Genomic DNA, 20,655 nt, shown 5'->3' on the forward strand with positions numbered 1-20,655 from the left:
TCCTGAGAAATTTTCACAATCTGACACATTCTCTTCAGTGTGTGTGAGTATATATAACATGTAATGTTCCACTGTTGTTAAGCTGAAGTCTTATCAATGCAGCCCAAACTCCTGGAACAACCAGCTTAGTTACATTCTTTTTGTGGAGAGTGGGATTTCTCCAGTTAATCAACATTTTGATAGAGATGTGATGGATGGACATTTAATCTCTGAGTTTTTCAGCTATACAGGGGCTATGTCACAACAACATGTGTACATTTTAAGTGTAAAAAAACAGGGTGCCACTGCACTGCCTCCATCAGTGTATGGCTTTGTTATCAAAGAAGAGACAAGAAAGCAATAAAACACACATGGTATTGTACTGATTAAAAAAAAAAAAAAAAACGAACCAAAAAAGTGTATAACAGAAATGACTCATTTTAAAATTTTGCCTGTCGGCTTGACTATCCATTTGCAAATGAACATCCACTGGCACTGTCTGTGACACTGGTAAAGTAAGTCATTACAAGACTTGTAGCAGATAAGGCAGATGTATTGGCTGTCTGTAGGAAGGCTGATGCTGTGCTTCTGGCCATCTGTTGGTACCCCTGAGACCCACTGTCACTGACTCTCCGTCAGTCCACTCTTCTCCTCCCTTTATCTCTCCGCCTCCCTCTATCTCTTTTTGTCCCTGACAGCCACTTTTCCGGCCATGCCTCTATCTCACCTGTCGAAGAGTCAGCTGTGTCTGACTCTTTTAACACATGCCAAGTGTCACGTTGAGGACGTTTAGAGATGCCATCAATGTTTAATGGAATGTAAGCTATTCTGAGGGTAATCTACCCTGAGAGCTCTCAGTCCTCGCTAAGTGGTTAAGGTTAGAGATGGGGTAAAGGGTAGGCCAAAGAGGATTCGACACCAGAACCACAGCACAAGTGGGTGTGGGCTGATTGTCGTGGCACACACATTGACGGGGGAAAGTCTTGGACGCTGAACACGGCTCTCCAGCTACATTTTGCATAGAGTGTAATTTTAACAAATGGAGCTAACCCAGAACCTAATCCTTCTCAGCTTATTTTCAGTCTACAATCTGTTCTCCATAAGACTTAGGTCCAGTCAGAAGATGTCAGGGGCTGTTGCTCTAGTCCTTAATAGCCAAAGGTGTAACTTTTGATAGCTCCACCATTCCCTATTGACCCTATAAATATATGGAGTGTTCATCTGTCCTGACTGCAGATCAGGGGAAGGCTGAGGCACATGATCTCTGTTCATTCGCTGTGCGATAGTCTACATTAGCCTTGTGATTTAAAGAGAGAGAATGAGAGAGATGCCAATGACTGAGTTAGAAAGACTACTGATGTCATTAGAGGGGAAAAAAAAAGAAGAGATGCAAGCAAAAGGTCTTAAGATGTCATGCCTGCTGTCTCTGAGATGCAAAGTTGTGGACAAGAGCAAAATCACGAAAGAAATGTTGGCCTACTAATCTCTGCAAGTTATGTGATGACAAGCATATGGAACCACAGGGTGAAGAAGAAAGAGTCTTCAGTCAGCAGGCTGTCCCCATGGCTGCCTGGAGACAGAGTATTCATCTCCAGTACCTGAATGTCATATGTCAAAAAACCGACTGACGAAGCACCAAACTCAGACAAGGCCAACAGCCTGAGTGCGTGATAAAGTGATGTTGAAGCTCTGAAATGTAAACCCATGGTTATGAGTGTGGGATGAAAGGCTCATATATCTGTGCCTAAATGACTGATGCTAACTCCAATCTCAGCTTGCTTTCAGTGAATAGCGCTTAAGCATTCTGATTTCATTTGAACTGATCCAAACCACAAAGGAAACTAGGACGTTCAACCAGACTGTTCATTGTTAACTACCAACCACTCCACCATCACTTCTGCTCTATTACAACAATTAACTTCTGGGTTTTCCTTTCCACGGTACTGCTTACATGGAGCCTTTAAAAGAAGGAGGAAGAAAAAGAAGGGATGCATCTCTTCTCCAAGGGGTCAGCTTGATCCTTTCTCATACCTTTGTGTCCTACATGTCATACAACATTCCTGTCTGCCTGCCTGGGTCAGCAGGGAACTTGGTGCAGGGAAGACAGGATTGAAGGGTCAGAAAAATGGAGTAGGTGTTATATGAAGAAGGGAGGCAGCAGAGGGAGGTGAAGGAGAAGTCAAGCTCCTCTCGCTTTCCGTTGCGCTGTATCTTACCCCTACTGCCACCTTGGTACTCTAAAATAGATTATTTCATCTGGCACAAGGTGAGAGGGAAACGGCTAATGACTAACGCAGTGAACGCCAAGAGGCGTTTCCCTGGTCTAGAGCCACTTTCAGGGTCAACGCTCATATCATCACCTGAACCTGAAAATGACTTCTATTCAGCACCTGCCAGAAATGCTTTCAGCCCAGTTAGGTCAGTGGTTGGTACTGCTAACTGGGACCCAGAGAGTTTCAAAAGCAAGAAACCAGACACAAGTGCTCGTTGATCCTCAATAAGACCTCTTCTGACTGAATAAGAGTTACATAACATGCGAGGTTACATGAATATTCATACATGTTACATTGTAATGAGTTAGATCTTTCACACCACTCAAAGCCAGCCGGAGATGATTTATAATGCTAGGTCTGGTCGTCAAATGAGGGTTGCCATCCCATCTGTTCTTCACTCCATTACATAAGAGGTTATTCCGTTATTGTTCTGTCGAGATGGAGTAGAATGGTGACGTCTACAGAACTTGCTAATGGTTTTACTGGTTTGGGAGCAGTGATAACGCCAGTTGAGACTTCTCTGTTATTGCCAGGGTCTTTCAGATAAGAGGCAGACAGCACGATGCGATGGATCTCCCCTGCTCCCGAGCTGCACAGATAACGCTGATGAAAAGTAAATATGCCTTTCCAGGTCATCTGAACAGGGCTGGCAAAGAGTTCAGAGACAGAGGGACCAGACCTTTACTTTGGCAGCTGAGGGATATCTGTGTGTGTGTGTGTGTGGACCTACCTGTCTGTTTGTAAGCACCACAGGATAATCGAGGTCAAACTATACAACCTTGACAGTCAATCAGAGGGTTGGAGATGATGGGAAAGATAGGGAAGCATCTGTAGCTTAGTCTTGGAAGCAGGAGTAAAAAAAACTCTTCTCAAAATTGTTCAGTATCGCATTAATGATCTGATTGTAAGAGGAAAATTGAAACGCTCCTTGAGCACTTTTCCCCAAAAGGAAGCAACAGTAACATCCATTAAGCAGGTGCTTTTATCTACTGCAAGAGCAAAAGCTTTTTGGCAAGCGTAACATTCAAGGCTGCTGTCTCAGTTAATGTTTTGCTTCAACTGCTCAAACTAAGGGTGACACAAGTGTTCCTGAGGATGGCTCTACAGAAGCCAAGCACTGAAAACAACACAAACCATCTTGGCTGGTGAAGAGGACAAACTTAACTCTGGTCCTAAATAGCTTTTGACAAGAAACTACAGACTATTTTGGAATATGTCCTATTTGAAGTTGTTTATTTTTTCCCCCTTTGTGACCACTAAAGACCATTTTTTTTAACATAGTAAGTAACAAAATACTCAGAGGAGAGGGTGTTAGTTTAACTAATGCACTATTTTGCTTTTACAACTTTAAAAATTCTGAAGTACCTGATAAAAGAACACACAAATAAATGCCCATGTAGCATAATCCACTGCTATGCTATGCCCTACACTTAAAAAAAGCATGAGGTCCTGTATCGCATAACCACAGCACTATGTGGTTGTGGTTTCTCTAGGCCATCAGAGGCAGAGATGGTCTAGCTTGAGTATGTGATGTCTGACACACAACCTTCTCAGGCTGAATAAGCGTTACATAATGTTTGAGGTTACATGAATATTCATATGTGTTACATTGTAATGACTTAGCTCCTTCACACCACTGAGGGCCAGCAGGACATGATTTATAGTCTGGTTGGCAGAAGAGGGTTGAATCTTTGGAAAATAATAATACTCAAAAATGGGGTAAAAATCCTTTTAGGTGAGTGAGAAGGTGCTGTTGGGCTAGACTCTACATTTAGGGACCCGGAGATGAATGCCAGGGTTCTTAGACAGTTTTTCCCACAGGCAGTGCTGTGAGTGAAAGCAACTGTTCTGAATGGAGCAGATTAAATGAATTGGAACTAACATGAGGTAGAAGCCTCAGTGGACACTTTGGGAGAAGTGTGGTTGTCCTCACCTAATAATATCAACACCATAAATAAAAAGCTGGCTGTAAATTGTTCTGACGTGTACAAACCACCACTGCAATTTAGCCAGAGGGCCGAGAACTTGAAACAGCAGCTGATGATAAGAGGCCCTGGATTTTTGACACCCCCCCAAAAAACAGAAAACCTTTAATGATAACAATAACAGCAGCAGTATTGATAATAATATAGTGAGAGCAGAAGTACAAACCGTGGCTAGTCTTGCCTGAAGGAACATTTCTTTTGCCCTGGGTATGTATGTGGACTGCTGAAAGCCGAAAGCCAAGCTTGAGTTCTGAGTAAGTTTTTTTTTTTTATCGAGAGAAACAAATAACCGACTTGTTTTGAGAACACAGATGCCCTTTGCATATGGTTTATGAGGACGAGATAGCGGTAGTGATCTTCATCATCATTATCACCATCATCATAATCATCATCAACAAATCTCTCATATGGGCTGCTCACACACTATTATGTCTGCTGCATGTATAAAGTTACACGCATGGATTTTCACATGTATGGAGATGGGAACAAACACACAATTCCACTCACACACAGCTGAGCAAACATGCCATGTCTAGGAGCACTGAGATGAACACAGAATATTATAACATGAAAACCAATCTACCATTAATTGGCTTTCAGAGAGAAAAGCATATTATGTCTTGAAGCAAACTAAACAGTAGGTTGTCTGTTAAATAGAGTCGATATGTATTTGAACACGTATTCCTACACCCACTCTCCTTGTAAATAATCGAGCCCTGTAAACACACTCTTTATGCAGAGAACTGCAATGAGTGACAGTATTCTATGCTACAGCCTTTTCTCTGTTAAGTTTAACAAGAAACAAGAAAGTCACCTTTGTTTCTGTTCTATTATTGCTCGTATATATCTAACCTTTCTTTATGCACATCAGAGCAATTTTACAGTTGTGCCTTTGCGGACAAAATTCTCATTTCCCCAGCGGCAAGTCATCTATTCACTCTGCTGAGGGGGGGGGGGGGGGGGGGGGCTAGTCTGGGACCAACCCTGACAATGGCTTGGCTGTTTAGACAGCCATAAATCAACGACTGGCTTTGGCACCCAGGGAACTGAGAGGCATGTCCATTATTTATTTATCTATTTATTTATTTGTGTGGTCATCTCAGCTGATTACGGGTGCATTGTGAGGACTTCTGAAACCCCACAGATAGAAGTTAGTCATTGTATTGCGGTGGCTTCTCTGTTGCTGCGATTGTTTTTAGTGTATTTACTTCTCTGAGCTGTTATGAACTCTAAACTGAAGATCTAAAGAGAAGCTGAAAGCTGAGAGCTGTTCTTAAATTTCAGCCAAAATTTAATGTAGTTTAACAGGCCAACCAACATTTAGCAGACAACATCCTATCTGTATTTTTTCTTTCTCTTTTGAAACTCTGATGACACTGTGATTACACGTTTATCACAGTTCTAAACCAGTGCATTCGGTCTCATTCCTGACTGGGCTCTCTGGATACTCCATTCAACAGGTCCAGTGAGGGTTTACTGACTTCTACAGCCCTAAAATTTTAAAACAGTTTCCTCTCACTGTCCATCTGCTATGCACTTTAAAGGTTGACCTCTGTTAAATATGTGCAACTTTTTAAAGCTGAGATTCATCCTGTTTACATATCTTATTAGCAACTGTCTTACTAACAGGCCAAACACAATGGTCTAGTCTAGTATTTAGTGTATGATGTTCTCTCTGAGGTCCTTCGTTATGTATTTTTACATGAGTAATTCTCAAGCCCATTTCATTAGTTACGGAGGGAAATAAAGAAGAATCAGTGAAAAAGAATAATAAACTATTGTGTCTTGATGATACAGACATGAGGAATGAAGTCAGTTCATCTGAACTCATTTAAAGCAACATGGCTACGTTAAACAGTGTGGCAGGTGGAAACAGCCTTAAAATGCCAACTAAGGATGCCCACTCACATTTGTTGTTTACCATGAATACCATGTAACATTTTCTCCATTTTTTGAGCGCGAGGCAGACATTAATCACACAGAAATAAAAGAAATTAACATACAGAGAAACTGTACCAGAAAATCATTTTCTCAGAGGACTGGTAAAAATACTACTCTGTTTTAACAATTTCCAAGGACAGATGCTTCTTGTTTTTCTAAAATCCAATCAACAAAGTCCACAATGAAAACTCGTTCTTCAGGGGTTATTTGTTGTTGTTAGTTAAATAACACAAACAAAACTGTTTTTATTTGAGTTTCTTATAAAGAGTGTGATCAGTGCAAGCGCCAGCCTCAGGGATTTTTAATGAAAAATGAATTGTTCTCCTGAAGTGACCAACGATTCTGACCTTTCTAGAAAATGGAAAAAAGCAGGTCTTACGCTCTGACTGGAAAATCAGTAAATAAGACACACCCACCTAAAACTGTTAGACAGTGCCTCTAATGGTGAAAAAAGGCATTGCTGCCTACTGACCAAAACTGTCTCACACCCAAAGATGGTTTAACGATTGCTTATAATGTAGCATGGCGGTACTGAAAAACTAACGGGAGATTCTATGATACAGAGAGACATGTTCTTTGATGTATCATATTATTTTGTTGTATCTGAAGTCAGGAATCCAAATTTGTAGCTATTTGCACATTTCTGTGATTCGACTGAAGCAGCATCTTGCAAAAGAAGCTGAGAATAATGATTTGTTCTCTGCATTTCCCCTTCAACATTTGAATCCAGGTCATAGACAAACACAGTTTCCACTGACAGAGATGGCATCCATACAAAAGTTTCTGACTTGCTGACACTGGCTCATGTAAAATGCAACAAGTCTGCAGTATTTCAGGAAGCGCTGGGTACACAGGAGGCAACATTTCTTCCAAACAGGCTTCACCACCAGAAACAGCCAACCCAACTTCTCATTTTTGTCAAAGCTAATTTATGGATGAATTCTGCTCTCTTCCTATGATAAGGACTGAGTTCTGCTCCAAAAAGTCTCGCACAAAAATAAGCACAAAATGCATGACAACATTGCTCTACTTCCCACACTTTATAGTAACAACCCACAGCATACTGTTAAGTGGCTAAATAATGCTTAGTTGGTGAAGGGGCGGCAGGCAGGCTTTGAGATCAAAAATGTCTCCAAATTACAATTTATTTCAATGCCCACATTAATTTTGCTTGAGTTAAAGAAACAGAGGAGATTAGGTTGTCTCTCTCACTCTTTGAAGGTCCTATGTGATTTCATTAACCTAAATGTGTTTCATTTTTTTTCTTAAAGGGAAATTCTTTCTAAATACAAAATACACTCCTCAAACAATATGTCAGAAAGGCCTAATGGGACTGTTAATGGTTAATTAAATTAACTAATGTCCCTGTGATGAATTAAAGTAAGGGTTTAAACATTTTCCCCACACTCTGTACACACTTAACCAATTGCCTGCGCATCAGACTCACACTGCTAATCATTGGAAGAAGAACAATATTACACATCTAGAGTAATAACTGCAGGCCACCAGTCAGTAACATATGATTGTTGGATGAGCCAAGAGACCATGTGAGATAAATAAAAGAGACAAGAGGAAGAAGACTTTGAAAAAGTGCTGAATCAGTGTTCCAACCTTTTCCCCTTCAGCGTGACGCTAACACTCTCAGGAACAGGTGCTTCTTTAATTATGATGCCTCAACGCTGCCTTCGGACAGATTTTTCCCCTCCCCCTTTTTTTTTTTAATCAAGGCACATCTGTCCAGAGGGACAAACACAACAAAAAGACTGATCTCTCTCAAGGGAGGGAACAACAGACTGCCCCTCTCGACGGCTAAAGTGCTCTACAACAAGCTGGATGCTTGTCAGGTGCATGCCGTCTGACCCAGAGCAAGCACATGTTTCAAAGCTGCCTTTTTCTGCCACCTACTGTCAATGGTGAGAGCAGTGGGCACAGCTGTGCAGCTGGGGTATGCTCCACTTAAGCTACTACTTGGCAAGGAGGATTGTGGTATTGAATCACCTCAGAAAAAAAAAGGAAATGGAGTAAACACCAATTTCCTCACAGGAACATGGAGACTAATAATACTTAGCCTGTGGAATAGAGCATTCAGATTAAAATGATCAAGTAAAATCCTCTTGTTACTATTACTGAAACAAGCACCAACATCAATATGTAAAACTGTTCTGATTGTCATCCGTATTTGCTATCTGCCAAATGAAAGACATAAGTCCTTCACCCTACCATAACAAATAACACAAAAATTCGTTCTGAATTCACAGTCTGTCTGCAGAGATAGCCTTTGATCCCAGTTGTCGTTGAAGCGGTCTAATAAAACGGGCTTACAGTGATGCATGGATCGGGAGAGGCTCGTTTCAGCTGAGCGTTAATCAAACACAGCTGGGTTAGGCTAATTACACTGGGAATGGCTCCAACATCTTAACTTCTCATCAGCAAAAAAAAAAAAAAAAACCCTCCCTTTTGTTTCTCTGGATGATGGGCATGGCAGATCTCAGCTCTTTTCTTCTGGGCTGTGAAGAGCGTTCAGTATTCCAGCTAGTGGTGGTAGAAGCGAGCTGAATTTTAGATTGGCAGGGCTAATGGTGAAGGAGTGGATGACAATGCCTTTACCTTCAATCTGTGGACACAATCCTCCTCTAGGATGATTCCTATTAATGCAGTGTGTTATGACTGTAAATAGTTTAACTTGTCTTAACTGGACGAGTCTTCATATCAGAGATTGTTACCACAAAGTTGCAGCAAAACTATTCAGTTACGGTTGGATCTTGGACCTAACTTATTGCTAAAGCTAAGACTACCTTTTTGTTATAGATCACAAATTAACCAATAAATTTGAACACTGAGTCTATTTTGTCTGGTTCCAAATTACATAAACTATGGAAATATACATTTTAGATTAGATCGGTTTGAATATAATAAGATGTCACCTTCTTGCTTTACCACAATTTAAGATGGACACTTGTTAATTGTTTCTTATGTACAATTCAGCTCAAATACAGAGAAACATATAGAGAAAAATAAACTGGCAACCGCTGAACACATATTATTCCTTGTCCATGCTTGCTTCCACAGTAACTAAGCTAAGCATTTCTGTGCCTGGGAAACCACTGTGCATGCATTTGTGTGGGTGTGCATGAGAGAGAGAGAGGCAACCATAACACAACATAACTTTTCAAAATATTGGCAATGATCTCCTGTTAAGGTTTAAAGTCAGGATAAAAAGTTGTTAAGACCAAACTGGCTTGGGGTAATGTTATAGGTACAAATATGGCTTGGACTTTTTATGGGAAGGCAGGATTGTGCTGGGAAATACCAGCAGTATTTTGACAAAAGCAGCTGATTTTAAAGTAGGACATCCTTCTTATTATTTCCCCATGCAAGTCTGTTATCTATGTGTGTGTGTGTGTGTGTGTGTGTGTGTGCAAATACTTCAGTCGCTTTTCTAATACTTATTTATCTGATTATTTTTTTTTTATTCAGCTAGGATGATCATTGTCTCTCCTCCATTTTGAAGTGGCACTTTCAGACTTTGCATGCAGCCACAGTGAGAGGACAAATTTGAATTATTCGCACATCGCCAGAGGCAGTGTGCATGTAGCTTAATGTCCCTGGATGTTCTATGTGCAGGGACTGTAGCACCTGCTGCTTCACTAATTCAGCACAACACCTCTGACAGGTGCACTGGTCAGGTCCCTTAGCACTCTTCCCAATGATTCAGAGACCAAAGAGGCTGGAGCTTGTGTGTAGATCGATGCGCAAACACACACACACACACGCACACAAACGCACACCCACACACACACACACACATGCATACACCTTGGGATGTCAGAGCGCCTGCTATTAATTACAGGTGGTTATCACTGCTGGACCACACAACAACTATCGCCCTCAATTCATTGATCTTCACTGAAGGTAAGTTGGCCTTTGTAAAACTCAGACATTGGATGGAGATATAGGGGCGATATGCAGGGAGAAGAGCTCGATGTGAATTCTTAGAGAGAATGAGAAAAGCTTAGCAAACATCCAGTTCTGCTCTACCATCTCTCGTGGCAGTCAGATACTCTGCTATGCCTGCACATTCATGACCAATTGGATTATGTGTCCTTGGTTGTAATTTACAACTACCGAATAAATCCTCCTTTTCATGAAGGACAAAAACTGAGGCAAGAAGCCTTGCGTTTTTTTTTTTTTTTTTATGAAAGCAGCATGGAGCCTCTAGACTATCTGGCACTGGTCCCCATCATCTAAACCAGCCATTTCAGTTAACACATTCAATCTTACTTACAACATAGTATTATAAATTATTTGAGCCCAATCATAGGGGTTTTGCAAGCCATAGCTTGAAGGAGAATGCCTTGAGAAAGGAGCATTTCCATAAGACCTTGCCAAGCAGAAGATGACTATTTTAGAATGAGCCACAAAACAGCCCACAGACAAATCCCGATAAAATCCCCTCACCCACCCCCGAAAAAATTCACAGTTGTTTTTGAGGTCTGGGCAGTTCTCTGTAGGGGGAGAGAAGTAGATCTAAGCAGCTTTTCTTTGTCTCTGATTTTTTTTTTTTTATGACCATGTTTGATGCTGACGCAACAGTCACTGTCACTTAGCAAATGAATTATTCATGCAGAAGACAACTAGAACTACTGCATCTCTTTTTGCTTGAAATCTTAATGGCGAGTGATAAGCCAAGAGGTCAAAAAGCTAATTACCAGCTTGATCTACTGTCTTCCCCTCACTGCCTTAGGTTGTTTTCAATAAGTGGGATTAAAATAATGTGCAACCAATATGTCTCCTGGTTCTAAAGGATCCCCAGATAAATGATCTCATCGGTCCATCAAAATCAGTCTTGTCTACTTTATTTGTCAACTTCTTTGCATGGAGGACAATCAACAAGGCTTATTTTTTACTTTTGTGCCCATTAATGCAGCCTCAAACTCCTTGGAGACCTGAGAGCAACCTCTCTTTATCCGACCTAATTTGCATTGTTTTGTTTATCACTGAGAGCCCTAGAAGAGCTCAGAAGACCTTCAGAGGATGTGCGTTCTTAATAGGCTATGGTCTTGCTCGACCTACATGACAAATACCTTATGACCATTGGTCAATCAATCAGTCCTTGCACTCAAGGTGTCACTTAAACGAGGGTAATTTCAAAAGTAACAGTATCTTTACATGCAGAAACCCAACTGTCATTGGGCTTCTTAGGCAGCAGTGGTTTAAACTTGAAGTCCAAATTCAAGTTGTCCAAATCTTTTCCAGATTTAGCAAATTTCAACATTATCTGATGCATTTTTATCAATTACATGTAATGATGGAGCCCTAACAGTGCAGGTAGATGGACATTACGCATACTGGTCAGTCAGCACAAAAATTGCAAAGAACGATATAGCAGAGAGAGAGATTTAGCAGGCTTACAGAGCACCCTGGCACTCATCAGTGCATGTGGTATTTGGAAGTTTTATTGATTTATTTATTTCCTTAAAGGCTACTGATGGTTTGATACAGGAAAGTAATTTGTAGCCTCTTTCAAATCCTAGCACAAACAGTAACATGACGGGATGCGTGGGTGTAATTCGTCCAACTGAGCCTGGCAGACTGAGATAATCTCAGGCCTAGCAATTTATTTAATCATTGGACGAGACATCACTGGGACCTTCTCAGGTTCAGATGACTAAACGGACAATTTGGCCTCTGAACAATCTCCCCATCTTTACTTGGAATAAAAGCTTCTTTGAATATGCATGGTTTTCCTGGAGCTTCAGTTCTCCCAAAATTTACAAATTATTATTGCTCAGCTAACAATTTTTTTTTTTTTTGTAGAAAGAAGTCACCTGGATTTCCTCCTTTGTTGAGAATAATGACCCTATTCAAATGTAATTGATTTAGCCCATCCCTTGCAAGGAAAATTTTGCTTTTTTGCTGTTCAGTACTCTCTTTATACATGCTCATTTGGAATCAGCGTTTCAGTTGCGGCACAGTAATGGTCTCTGAATACATATCAATAATATTCAATAATACATCTCTCTTTAAAAAATGACAAGTGAGTTTAGCTCACTTTTTAAATGAAACCTTTAGGTCTGCAATTTTGCCAATGAAATTTCAGGTCTTTCCTCCTCCACCACCAACAAATAAACAGACCAATGGAGTCATGCGTCAATAGTTACACTGCCTATCTCATAGGCCAAGTTTCTGGAATTGACAGCATCATTAGAAACATCATCCCACCATATCTTACAAACATAAGACCTCTTGGGCCATACTATTTAGCATACTACCTGGCACTACAGTATAGGGAATATCCACTTTCATTACTCTTCTTAAAGTGCTTCATTATCTTGACTAAAAATGATCCTAAATCCGCCCGTTTTGTTCCTGGTGCTTTCTCAGTGTTTTTTAGGGGGGCAATTTTTGAAACATTATCTAATACTGTGAACAAAAAAAAAATCACCCTATCTTCAGATATATCTATCTGTGGTATACTCTCATTTGAGATAAATATCATCACAAACCAAGCCAACATACTGCAATTTTCCTCATATTTCTTCACCTCTGTAACTCGATTGAGAGGTTTTACAAAATCTAATTGTCCTTCACTGAATACGCACAAACTTATTTGGAATATTTGTCCAAATGAACGAGTCTTTTCCTAACTCCATCCAGCAGGTTTTAGAAATAGATGATTCCTCTGTGCTACTGCTGCTAGCGACACTGCACAGAGACATGATGGAGATTTTTTTTTTTTTTTTAATCTCTTCTGTCCTATTGTTCATGTTTCATATGGCTACCTTATTAATTGTCTATTTATACTAATCAGTGAGTTATAGTATAGTTAATTTTGTTATGTTTCTGTTCACATGGATCACGTGCAAAGCAACAACTCAACCCCTCTGCATTGCCCAACATGGACAGCTTAAAGTACATGAAATAGAAACAATGTGGTATTATGTTTTGTTTGTTTTTTTACACCATATTTGCCACTCTCTCTCAGATTGCTTGTTATAGATAGCTCTGTAAAATACTGAAAATGTATTCACTAATTTGCAAAAAAACGAAGCAAATTTGAAAAAATACAAATGAAAGATTTGTTTTGCAGAACAGATTGGGCAGCTCATAGAAATGGTAAGGCTGGTACTCACTATATGCAGCTGCAGGTAGTCCCCCAGGCCTTGCGTGCTCTCCACCTGCACCAGGATGGCATCTTTGAGCTGGGTGCTGAAGCCCACGGCCAGCCGGTCTGCTCTGGTGCTTGGCCTCTCGTTGGGTGCCCAGGTATACGTGATGAGGGCCCCTCCTCTGCCAAAGATGTACGTGGTGCCAGCTGCCAGATAGATAGATAGATAGATAGATAGATAGATAGATAGATAGATAGAGGGCAAGAGAAAGCAGTAGAGATGAAGACAGGTTGAAGGAAAGAGAGATAGGCAAAGGTAGAGAGAACAAAAGACATTGCGAGAAGAGATAGGTGGGAGAGGAAGGGAGAGAAGGAGAGAGATGAATGTTAGAGGACAAGTCTCTCACATTTTAGATTCACCCAGTGTACAGCTTCAAATTAGAAGGAAAAAGAGGCTCCATCTTAAGAACTGCCATCTGTTCTGATATGCCTGTGCAGTTAAGCTCAAGCCTGATTTGGATGCTCATTTGCAAAACATTACTTTGGCGGAGGAGAAATTGTCGCTAGCCCTGTCATCCAGTGAGACGAGCAAAAAAGAAAAGAAAAAAAAAACCTCCCTCTGTGATGCAGAATCAAATGCCATTGGCTGTAGAGGGATCATTTCTCTCTCCTTTTTCCCTTTTCTTTCTTTCTTTCTTTCTTTCTTTCTTTTTTTTTTTAGACAAACTTCTGCAGGTCTTTTGTATCCATAGTAAAAATATACAAATGAATATATGCATATATATCTACATGTATGTATAAATGTTTATATTTACTATGTAAATGTATGTATTTCCAGTGCATATTGGAAGAGAGTATGAGGTGGAGTCTGAATTAAACAGTGTCAGCTGGCCCGAGGAGCACTGCCGAGTTGGAAAGATGCTGCCATGTTGAGGGACCAGCAGAGATGCAGGTCTAAACGATGAACTTAGACATACTGTACCCACAGTCTTGGCCTTGTGAAAAAATGATTCTGAGTTGGCATTCCCACACACTGCAGTCTTTTAGAAATAACAAAGAATTGTCCTAATACTATCTTGGTATTTATATCTGACATTGAATAAATGTTCTTTTATTGTCAACCTAGACTTACCTTTTGTAAGCAAATACTCATCAAATGAATTTCTGGTCCACTAAATTAATGCTACCTCAGATTTTTCCTGTTTTTTTTTTTTTTTTAATCTCACCACACCACAGGGTTGCCAGAGTGGTACCACCTGTCATTACTGGCAGGTGAAGCCCCTCTAAATGAGATAACAGAGGAGGTGAGGGGGATCTAATTAGCTTATCTGGCAAGTCTGTCCCTTAGGCAGACTCCAAGTGACAAAGTGTTGAACACCTGCTCCTGAAACCTGCTAACTTGTTGCTAATCTTGGGGTGTGCCAGCCATCACTGGGATATAGCACCTGTCAGACTGATTATGTCACACTGATATGTTGCAACTCAGAGATGGTTTTGACTGTCTCATATGTAGATCAGACCTGGGAATCCAGTCTATAGCCACACATACAAAAGGAATAGAAACACTTCATGCCAAATGCCACACGCTGTCTGGTACCTGCATGTGCAACAGACTGGATTTCACTTTAGAAAACATTTGCATGGTTTATTTTCATATTTGCATTACTGGCTACTCAGTTTCTGCATTTGCTTCAGCCTTTTCTGTTTCTGTTGCCCCCAACCTCTACTGCATTCTCACCATACTAGGGGGGTTGTAACAATAAACAGTTTAAATTGCTGCCTGTGGCAGTAGTCAGTCGATTAGTTCTGTTTTGGTTGTTTGTGTTCAGTTATTCAATACTGATGCCAGCAGTCAGTTTTTAAATACAAGACATGCCCTAGCTAAAAATGTAGTGCTATGCATAACCTTGCCTCAGTTTTGTCTGGTCTATCATTGAGCCAGGAGAGTCTAGCAGATGTTCAAAACTGAGCAACTGGCTTTTTGATACTGTTATTACCTTGCTAACAGACAAATGTCAGCAGTGTTTGCTGTTAAATTGCATAAGCATATGCTAGGTTTTGGAGGGTCAATTTTTTAACTCAAAGGCGGCAGTGCTTCACACCCATTATGCAAAAGAGCTTCATTTATTCTGTGGTGTTCTCATAGGTTAACTGTATATCTTCATTTTATTTCTGAAAGTTAGACGATTTAGCACATGTCGGCTGAATTAATTATTACTAAGAAGTGTCTTGAACGTTACGTCTTAAATTGAACTGCCAATAATTTAGAATTTAGAATCTCTGTGATCGCACACACATGCTGAGAGCAGTGAGTAGTGAACTTTAACCTCTGCATTTAACCCATCATATACACACTGCCAGTGAGCACACACACGCACACGCACACGCACACACACACACACACATACAAACCAGGAGCAGGAGCTGTGGGCAGCACGCCTGCACCTGGGGGCAGTTGGGGGTTAAGTGCCTTGCCCAAGGGCACTTCAGCTGTGGATGTTGTGGGAGGGGCTGTTCACCCACTCACCCCGGCCACATTTTTCCTGCTGGTCCCTCCTGTTGCAAGCTCGCTTCTGTAACCATTAGGCCGTGGTTGCCCGAAATTTTCTCGTTTGAATCACATAAAAGGGCAACCACAACGAATCACCACTGGTTTTTAGCTGACAACTATCAGGCTTCTTTGTAATAAGCAAATTTATAGAGATTTCAGCAATAAGGCAATTTAGAGAGAGTTTAGCTCTGCTGTTTATGATGTGGGATATTAAGTCTTAAAGACAATGTTGACAGCATGCTGTTACAGCTTGTAAAAGGTAAGAACTCAAGCTAGGTATATCTAGTAAACCTCACATCCCAACCCTACATCTCTCTGTCACTTGTACTAACAAATTATTTTTCATCCCTTGGTTGATTTTTGATCTCCGGTCAGTGATCGGAGAGGTCGAGATGTCTCAATGTCAAAGTGCTTTTAAAAATAAAAAACGATCTATAAAACTGATATATTGGACTAAAGTTATGGCTAATAGCGCAACTAATCTGAACAACCTTGTAAATATAATCAAACGGTTGCAGAATAAAAGCCTATTTTATTGCAGAGGCAAACAAAAATCCCACAGACTTTTTTTTTTCTGATCATAAGAATATGATTTTCCTTTTATGTGAAATGATACAAATACTCAGTTACTTTTATTCAAAAAAATCCAAACCACTCCAGGTTAAGTGCTTGTAGACACTATTAAATTCAGTGCAATTGCACATGACATGCACTGTTCCGGAGAGTACATATAGTCCCTCTTTGGGCAAAAGTAAAGAAAAAAATCAATGTTCTTGCTTCAGTTGACTCTCACAATTGATTTTAAAAAGGCCTGGCCATAGCATTAAGCCAGTTAAGATTTCCAGTAAAAGACTTTCTAACCTCTAGCCTGGTCCACAAGCATCACACTTTTAGAGATGTCAATCCAAACAATGAGTTTCCTTTGACAAGGAAATATCTCTAAATAGATGCTTCATGATCTTGTATGCAGGTCACAGATTAAAACCTTCTCTTGCAAATATAAAAAAGTATTATTTGAAAAATCTATCTATCTATCTATCTATCTATCTATCTGGTGATTTAACGTGAAACAAACTTTTCCTGAAAACATCTGACTTGAATTTTTAAGCATGTTTTGATTTTCACCATTTTTCTGGACTTAAATGCTACCTCAGGACAATGGACAATGATAAATTTTCACTGCGGCTAAAATACCAAAAGCAGGGTGTAGAGTGGGCCAAGGTAATATCCCTCTGTGATCCACTGATCAGATATTTTCAGTCTGTGGAGGTGACTGTGAGAAGGCTACACAGACATATTTACTGTTGAAATTGGAACTTTGTCCAGGGGAGCATGTGGTTACTGGATCAGTCCCTTCTGGACTGTTGTACCATCGCGATGCTGTAGATCAAAGTCAGCCACTTAGATGAAAACATGATAGTCGAGCCAAGAGTGCTGGCGGTAACCACTCAAACACGTTGAGAATGATTGCTGCACATAGCTCAAGTCTACAGTCCTTTGAGGACAACAATAAAGTGAGTAGTTTGTTGTATTAGACAAAAAAAGGCTTAAATTAACTACTGCAGATTAATAGACAGGATAGCCTTTACAGAGAAAGACTACTTCTGTAACTTTTGTCCTGATTCCTCAGGTGCATTATGCCTGACTCGGTGTGGATTTCCATGAAAATTTTTAAGGACAGTGTACTTATGTACTTTCATGCTGTTTTCCTTTATTACATGTAAAACCTATTTTTGATCAAAAGGAAAACATTTTAAATGTGTAAGTGCAATGGAACATTTTCTACTGCTATCTAAAATATCTACAGTCTCTAGAAGTAATAAACAGTTGTGCTTTGAGACTTGGTGAATGTGACCTTATTTGCTGCTTTACACAACAATGTGAGTAACAACAATAATAAACATTATATGAAATCTTTCCTGTCATGGTAACAACTCAAAGTGCTTGCCATGCCTGAAAACAAATACATAAAATAAATTCTATAAAAAAATTAAATTGAGCAAAGGAAATAGGAGTATAGTGAGTTAGCTGTGATGATGTAATAGAAAAAATAAGGATGTAAAAATATTATCAAGCATATTAAATATCAAAAGCCAAGTTAAAAAAAAGTGTTTTAAGCTGACAAGTTACAGATGGTACTTGTCAGATGTTTTGAGGGAGTTAGATTCAAAAGAATAGGAACAGAGAGTCTATCCATCATTATTTGAGTAAAGTCTCTGGTCCAGATTTTTTTCTGTGAAGTTTGACTGACGCCAGTTGGAGAGCTGTCAGTAGAAAACAAGTTTCTAAAGGGTGCTTCACAATGGTGAGTGTGCTGCTACTAAAGCTATCCAAAAATCCTTTGGGAAAAAAAGTGGTGGGAATTGAATCCAGTGCACCATTGGAGGAATTCATCACCCCCAAAATATTTTTGAGGTCCAGTAAATCTTAGAAAAAGAGCTCAGCCTGGGTAGTGGAGTGACTGGGTCCGTGGAACAAACAATCCTGGGATGGAATACAAACCAAACAAACTGGGAGGTAAGATCTTAACGTCCAACATATTTTTTTAATAGATAATCTGTGTACCTCTATCAGGATATGATTATGACACTATAACTAGACTTGGACTGTCTGGCATTCCATCTGTTGTGAGCATTTGAAATGCCAAAGAAATTAATCTCTGAAATCAGAGACCAAAAAAGAGAGGAATTCAAGTAACATTATTTCTGTTAGCACATTCAGAAATCCCACAGCAAACGTTTTCAAGGTTTTGATCTTTGAGTCGCCTTGTAACTCCACCAGCTGGACTGAGTTGAGAGCTGTGTCACCTCGGTGCACGAGCTGCGGCGAGTAATACGAACCTTTTAAGCCTATGCATTTGCCAGTCTGACCCTGATATCTGTATTGCTTTTGAAATGATTATGTCAGACTTCGCTGTGACTACAGGTCATTATTTTATCTGTATAGTTGATTATATATATATATATATATATATGTAGCTGCTTAGGCTGGAATAGAGATGTTGACATTGCTGTCAAAAATTGTTTTTCAATGTCTACTTGCCAAGTTATTAAGTCCACGAAGGTCCCTTAAGAGCTAAAGAGAACATATGTCTTCGAATTAATCATAGCACAACTGTGATTGAAGTATACTCTCTTACCACTAGTGGCCCTAAAATATATATTTGATCAAATATCTTCTTTTCAACCTAATGTTAAAACACAAAGGAAGGATGTGGTTTATGAACACATCTCATGTACTTCCTTTGTCTCTTTCCCTCCGTTTGCACAAAACAAAACCCTTACTGCTTTCCTTGCTTTACTTAACTTACAGATACAAGGAAATCGACTGGTGCTGACTTCTTGGATGCATGGTTTCCACTGTTAGCAACAGCATATAGCAAAACCACATATCTTTAATCTGACACCTAATCTAGCGGTATATCTTTCACTTAACACTTCAATCTGGAATTATGTCTATGTGGGAAGACAAACAGACTTTGTATTTCCACACCACAAAAGTAAGGATACTGGTGACCTCCGTAAAAATTATTCTGTATGAAATCTCTACTGACAAATTTTTTAGAGCAACTTAAATAAAGAGAACATTTTTCATATTTATATACAAGGTTTCTGAGCTGGGCACAATCTGACTACAGTCATATCCCTTATAATGAGTAACACTGCATGTGTACTTTAGAAAATGTGACATTGTGTCACACTCATTGATTTGTCAAAGGCTTCTGACAAACCTGACCATCCTTTACTATTCCATAAATTGGCAGCTTTCGGCTGTGATCGATCTGCATGTAAAAACTGTTTATCTAATAGGATACTGTGCATAAACGCATCTGACATAAATTCTACTTTTCCGAGTATTACTGAGGGGGTTCCACAGGGATCTATATCAGTGCCTTTTCGCTTCAGATAAAATTAATTCATATAAATGATATCAACTGTGGTGTTAATAAATTGAATGTCTATGCAGATGACACTGTTGTTTATTCCTGGGGCATACACAATGAAGTTTACGACGACAAATATGTGGAACACTGATGATAGGCTGTCATTTAAAACTCAAGCTGAGGAACTGCCAAATGAAGGGACAAAAGGATTAAGGATTAAGCTTGATTTTGTTTTCTGTAGGGTTCCTCTGTAGGACTGTCCAATCTGCCATTATAGCTGCAGTAATCTAAAGAGATGTAATTTGCATGGATACCACTGCTAACATTTTAAGACCCGTTGATATCATATTTTATAGTGTACGGGGGCTTATTACTGGTGATGCAGTGCTTACTCATTATTATAATTTATATATGAAACTGGGCTGATCAGCCTTGGGTTTTTGACAGAGTTATAATATGCTACAATTCATCTACAAAATGCTACTCCTGAAATTACCTACCTACATCGTATCTCTTCTGTTAATTAGAAGCATAACAGAGGATACTGTTCATTAGATTGGACTGAGCTGATAGAAAGCTCTGAGTTTCAGTGCTCCCGTAATCTGGAATCAGTTTCAAAGCTCAACAAAGCTTGAGCTCAGCTCAAATGAGTCTTTAGCCCTTTAATAAATACAAAATAAAAATAAATAAATAAACTGTAAAATGTGAAAATGTATAATTAGTATGCTAAGATTAAATGGACTGAGGAGAGTTCCTTTATTCTGGCAATTGTGAAGGAAGATGACATTTCAAAGTTCAGATACCTCGTATTAAAAGTGGAGACGAATCACTGTGATTTCATCAGAAAAATGGTGAGTGATTAACCTTTTGAAAGGGTGTGCTGTCAAATATATGAAGGCTATTGTATTGGGTTATGGAAAATGTGTACATTTATC

The 20,655-nt window shown here is 39.6% G+C and overlaps 1 protein-coding gene across 1 annotated transcript in view; it reads right to left on the bottom strand.

The window, feature by feature from the left end:
• Window positions 1-20,655, bottom strand: part of nrxn2a (neurexin 2a) — a 219,570-nt gene that overhangs the window by 17,474 nt on the left and 181,441 nt on the right. Inside the window, exon 18 of the mRNA XM_030781149.1 lies at window positions 13,312-13,493. Coding sequence (XP_030637009.1) covers window positions 13,312-13,493 — 182 coding nt within the window. The remainder of the gene's footprint in view (window positions 1-13,311; window positions 13,494-20,655) is intronic.

Source organism: Chanos chanos, chromosome 8 (assembly GCF_902362185.1).
Source record: "Chanos chanos chromosome 8, fChaCha1.1, whole genome shotgun sequence".
NCBI lineage: Eukaryota > Metazoa > Chordata > Actinopteri > Gonorynchiformes > Chanidae > Chanos > Chanos chanos.